The following is a 5835-nucleotide window of genomic DNA, read 5'->3' as shown; positions in this document are numbered from 1 at the left end:
TTAAAAATTCGCTACCGCAATTGCGATAGCTTGAGCATCACTGTGACTGATGCTAACTTGCACCGCCTTCACGCCAGCCTTAACTGCTGCTGCCTTGGCATCGCCATGCAACTGTATTATGTTAGATGTTTGTTCATGGAAGGATTGAGGAAGGAAAACATACTTGAACGACAGGAGCACCCTTATCATCACTCAGAATTTCAATGTCCTTTAATGGGGCTCCAGCACCCTTTGACGCAACACCTAACGCCTTGAACACGGCCTCTTTCGCGCTCCATCTCCCAGCAAAACTCGCTTGCGCACTCGGGGCTTTGCGACAGTACTCCTGCTCAGCAACAGTAAAGTTGCGCTCGACAAAATTCTCGTTATCGATGTTAATACTGGAGATCAATTCAACATCAACGCCAATCTTGCTATTATCACCTGCCGTAGCACTAGCAAGGTTCTCAACAAGTTTGCGAGTGTTCTCCACCGACGGATCTGCGGGTTTCTTCTGGATCTGTGCGGGGTACATGTAACTGTTGGTCTTCTTATCGGCCTGTACGCGGGCAAGAGGGTCAAGGAGGACTTGAGTCTCCTGGTCGGCAGTGTATGGCGGGTCGTTCTTGGCTTGGAACATGTTATTTTCAACAAGTGAGGTGTGGTAATATCTGTAAGCCTTCTTGTATCGAGAGTTGACCTTAGCTTTATACGCCTCATATGTCTGCTCATCCAGAGTGGCAAAGAGATATTTAGCGTGAACACCAATGGCCTGAGCACCCTTCTGACCGAAACCGAAGGAAGTGACTGAAAATGCCTTGATACCATCGGTTTGGATGCTTCGACTTGGGTAAAGGATGTAATCGAACTGTTCCAACTTTTGGTCGACGTTATCTGCATTCCTGTTGCCTGGTACGAGACCAGAGTTCAAACACTGAATAGCTCCGTTCATCATCCAGGCACCAGCAGCACCCTTAGGATGGCCAGTGAGATATTTCTGGAAGATACCCAGGATGGCGTTGCCCTTCTTCCTTCCTAGATGGGTCAACATCTTCTGAATGGCATCAGATTCATTCTTGTCATTGGCCTTAGTACTGGTTCCGTGGAAACTGGCAACGCCCAAATCGTCAATCGTCAAGCCCCATGTAGCCAAGGCTCCTCTCAATGGCGCAATTCTGGGATCCTTCTTCCAGAAGTTGTTACCCCACGCGTTCAGAGCCTCGCTTTCCTGCCTCTGAGATTCGCGCTCAATGTGGCCAGCACGGTCCTGCATGTACTCGCTCTCGTCGAAGTCTGTACCCTGAGATTTCATAGCAGCGACCTCCTCTTGGAGATACATGAGTTCGGACTCGGTCCATTGCTTGATTTGAGCCTTGCGCATGTCGAGTTGCCTCTTCCTGTATTTTATATCTAGGAGGGGGCTTGGGAATTTGCTGCTGGCCTCACGAGCGGTAGTCAAAATACCTTGACCAGGAGCAGGAATACTACGTCCAATCTTGTCGGTGGCAGTCGCTGTTAGCGCAACAATACCATAGATTGGAACACCCATCTCCAACGCCAACTTCGCGCTCATAATGAGCTGAACACCGCACCCCTGGGATTCCATGAAACCATTTCTGGTAGTGGTAGTTGGCCTGGACATTTCAGCTGGGGTTCTTCCATGCGCAATTTCTTCCTCAGCGTTGCTCGTGGCCTTCATGTTGGCGAACTCGTAAGAGCCTTCCTCCTGGAAGTCATCAAAACCACCAACGAAGCACACTCTTGCTTTACCCTCAACAATAGTCTCATAACCAATATCAAGTGACTCGACAGCAGTAGCACAAGCACCGACAGGAGTCTTGATCGGGCCTGTAGAGGAGAGAAGCAACATGTTAACCCACGCAGACATGGTGTTGATGAAAGATTCCTGTAAAATATCCTTCTGGATCGGCTTGTCTTGCCATCTGCCCTTGTACATCCCTCTCAGAGCGCTCACACCTCCAACACCAGAACCAACACAGTTACCAACCTCTGACAAGTGCACGTATTTGTAGAATTCGTACGGGTCGGTGATACCAGACGCTAAAAGAGCCTCGACAACACTGACAAGGACATAAAGAGTAACTGGATCGACTTGGGTGATGATATCTTCGGGGATGCCATATCTACGGGCGTCCCACCCGGCGGGGATCTGGCCAGCAACAAGGCGGTCGAATTTCAATGCCTTGGGAACGTACAACAACGCACCCTTCTTTAGGCGCACAGTATACTCACCGGTCTCCTTAAGCTCAAAGATCTCGACCTTATCACCGTGTTGTCTCTTGAATTCTTGTGCATTTTCTTTGCTGGTCTCGAATTGTTCCAAGTCTTGCTCAATAACAACTTCCTGGAGCAATTCCTTCCTTTTAGGGTCATAGCCACCGAAAAGCTCGCTCTCAATCAAACGGATACCGGAGTGTTCCAAGATGTGCTTCTCATACTTGGCTTTGACATCTTTGTCATCAACAGGTTCGTTTGTTTTAGCGTCGACCCAACCAGAGTATGGTTTGCCCTTGATTGGTCCCTTGAAATGCTTGATGAGACCCATGATCCAAGCCATTTCAATGCATCCTTCGAGCGAAAAATGACCGTAGGCCTCCATCTCCCATCGAGTCCTAGAGTTACCCCAGGGACCGACCTCAGCAAATCCGGTAACAACAACAACCTTCTCCAAGTCGACCATACCACGGAGGTCTGCAGCCAAAGGTTCAATCTCCTTTTTATAATCTGGAAGTTCCGGGAATGAAAACTTCATATTCGCACGCGGCTGGATAGTGACCTTTTGGTAGAGTTTCTCCGACTCCTCGCCGTTGACGATCTTGTGCTCGATGGCAGTTTCGACGGTGACCGCCTTGCGAACCTCACAAGTCTCCTGCAGATTCTGACGGAGTTGGGCAGAAACCTCCTTAAGATTGGGAATATATTGGAAGCCACCGTTAAGATCGGCAAAGACTGGCTCGACTTGGCAGAGGTTGACGACAGCTGGAGCCATCAGACCCAAGAGATTGAAAGCCATTTCCTGCTGAGAGAAGGTACGGACACCAAGTTTCTCAACACCCTCGGCGATAGAGTTGTTGCCACCCATCAAACCAGTACCACGGGTCCATCCGATAACAGCTCCGCAGATTGTGAGGTAGTTGCCCCATGATTCGGAGTGCCATCGGGTGAACAATGTCTCCAAAGCTAGCTTGGATTCAGAGTACATGCCGTCGTTACCGAAGGTACCATGGTTGGGAGAAAGAGGAAGGATGACCTGTGCAGGACGGGTTTCGTAGCCACGAGAGGCTTTATTTGTCTTGACCATTCCAAGGAGACGGAGAAGATTTGTCAACATGATTCTGTGCGCAAGCTCGGACTTGGAGTCGAGGCCATCGATTTCACGGCCATTCTCAGAAATAGCGGCGAAGGGAATAACAAAGTCCAAATCCCATCCCAGTCCATTCTTTGCATCATAGACCCAGTTTACAAGAGCTTCGCAATCCTGCTTGCTACCTGAAAAAAAAAGAGAAAAGTTGTTAGATTTGGTTCTTTAGTAGGAGAGGGTGGTATTATTTACCTTGGTTGAATGGTACAACAATCAATTGAGAACCACGGGCTCCAAACTTCGTGTACATAGTCTGGTAGTACTCAGTAACCTCACGAGAAAATCTGCTAGTAGTGACAACGACCCTGGCGCCACCGCTGAGGAGCCCTTGCAAGACCTCAGCTCCGATAGAACCAGCACCAGCACCAGTCATAAGAACATTCTTTCCATCAAATGTTACACCGGACTAGTAATGTATTAGTACTTGCCGACCATAAAAGTAGAAATGGGGGAAAGCATACGGCAGCAGCCTGTTCCAAGCAATCCAAGTATAATCCAGTCAACTTTTTCGAGTACTCCCAGCCATGATCTTCCTTCCTCCTCAAATGAAGGAATGGAATGCATTCAACCTTGCCCTTCCCTGAATTGTTGTTTTTCTTATTATTGGCACCCTTCTCATGGAGGATTTGGGCCTCATTCATTGCTAAACTCTTGAAGATGTTTGCGTAGAGTGTTTTAATCTGCATTTGCGAGGATTTTGTAATTTTGTGTTGCTGTTTAATGATCTTGTAAATCTTGGCAAGGTCGTTCTGAACCTTCGTTCGGTTTCCATACTCGCTCAGTTTTCCACCAGCAGCCATTTCCTTAACGTAGTGCTCAAGCTTTCGAATCGCAGGTCGTGGAACCTCGGCGTATGACATGTTACCCTGGGCGTCAATAGTGGTTTGAGGGGCGGTAGGGTATTGAACATCTTTGAAAACGGGAGCCGTGCCAAGTGCCTCCTGACAGTTCGCAATAAGCTGCTCCCCAAGTTCCTTTGCAAGCTTGTATGTCTCACCACGTTCAGTGGGACAGTGATCAATGTGGTATTGCATGTACTCGAGCAACGTGGGGTTAGAGCGATTCATGATATGAATACATCGTGAAACAATTTCGCGGTCAACGAGCTTCAGGCGGCCAAAGACAATGTCGAAGTACATGTGGAGTGCATCCTGTCGAGCCCAGTTCCATGATGAATCGTAAACTCTGGCCTTGAGTGGCGAGAATGAAGGCTCGATTCCCGAGGCGTAGAATTCGCCGTGCTCGACATTCCATAGATCAAGTTGTGCTTGTAAAACTTTCTGGGTATCCAAAGAGCCAACATATGCCTTATCTCCAGAGCGAAGGTCCATTTTCAGGTACCTTGCCAGGAGCTCAAGCTGTTGTTTGAACAATGCCCTTTGGTCTTTGGTCAAAGCATCAATGGCGGCAGGATCCATCATCATTCCACCACCGCCACCGCCGGAAGAACCTCCAGCTGCGGGCGCAGACAGGGAGATACCGGATGCAATAGCATACTTTGCCGACACGTCGTCTAAAAATGCCTTTGCGTCATTTTCACTTCCTAATCTTGCCGCTGGCTCCATTGTAATTGCCATCAGCAAGACACCATCCTGTCGTCCTGACTGAAGACCCCATCGGTCCCCGAGGTATTTCCTTGCCGTTGTGATGTTGAAACCACCAGGCATCTTGGAAGAAATCATACGAGCAATCATCGAGCTTGACTGCTTGCCGAGCTGGCCGTTGAATGTGGTCTGCATTGCCGCACCCAATTCATCCAAGGGGGTATCCTCCGGTTTCTCGGGGGTATTGCCAAATTCCTTTTGTAAATCTAAATATTTTGTCAATATAATTGCGTTTGGATATGATTTATGTAGAATACAAACCTCCCAAAATTTCATTTTGCAATGTACTTTTACCATTGACCAAATCTTTGATGGCTTTTGATAATGGAATTTCCGCCAGAGATTTTTTGAGCTTCTGTGCAATGAGTGACCGCACAATGTCTACGGCCTGGACAGGTGCATCGGCAACCTGAGCAGCTGGGCCTGAGGATGGTGCAGGGGCAGCAGCAGCAACGGGAGCTGACGCTGCTGGAGCATTGGCAGGTGCTGAGGACGAGGCCACAGGAACTTCTGGGGTTTCCTCCTCTTCAACAGGTTCGACATCGTAGTAGATTTCCTTTGCATCCTTATTGTAGCAAAGAATTTGACGCTGGAGAGATTGGGCAGCATCATAGGCCTCATACTTCGCTGCAAGAGTGCGCCGGGCCATGCCGCCAAGAGTGTCGGAGGGACCAATTTCAACAAGTCGTTCCGCCGAATGTTGGGAGAGAATCACATCCTGGGTTTCAATCCTGAGAAATTGTGAGTTAGTAGCTCAAGGATAATGAATATGGGGGCGAGTTCAAACCATCTAACGGGACTGGCGAACTGGTAGGCCAGAAGCTCCACCATTAAGGTGTAAGCCAATTCCTGTTCTTGTTCAGGTCTCAT

General features: G+C 48.6%; 1 protein-coding gene across 1 annotated transcript; it reads right to left on the bottom strand.

Annotated features, from left to right (window-relative positions):
* LAJ45_10962 (uncharacterized protein) lies at positions 1 to 5835 on the bottom strand (the record flags this gene model as incomplete). Its single annotated transcript, XM_046120476.1, has 6 exons — positions 1 to 111; positions 164 to 3489; positions 3554 to 3767; positions 3823 to 5171; positions 5227 to 5696; positions 5753 to 5835. 6 exons carry the CDS (start codon positions 5833 to 5835, stop codon positions 1 to 3), a joined length of 5553 nt encoding a protein of 1850 aa, XP_045966355.1.

This window comes from Morchella importuna (genome assembly GCF_003444635.1).
Source record: "Morchella importuna strain M04M26 chromosome Unknown Morimp01GS053, whole genome shotgun sequence".
NCBI classification, from domain to species: Eukaryota; Fungi; Ascomycota; class Pezizomycetes; order Pezizales; family Morchellaceae; genus Morchella; species Morchella importuna.
This window is presented reverse-complemented; position numbering and strand designations above follow the sequence as displayed.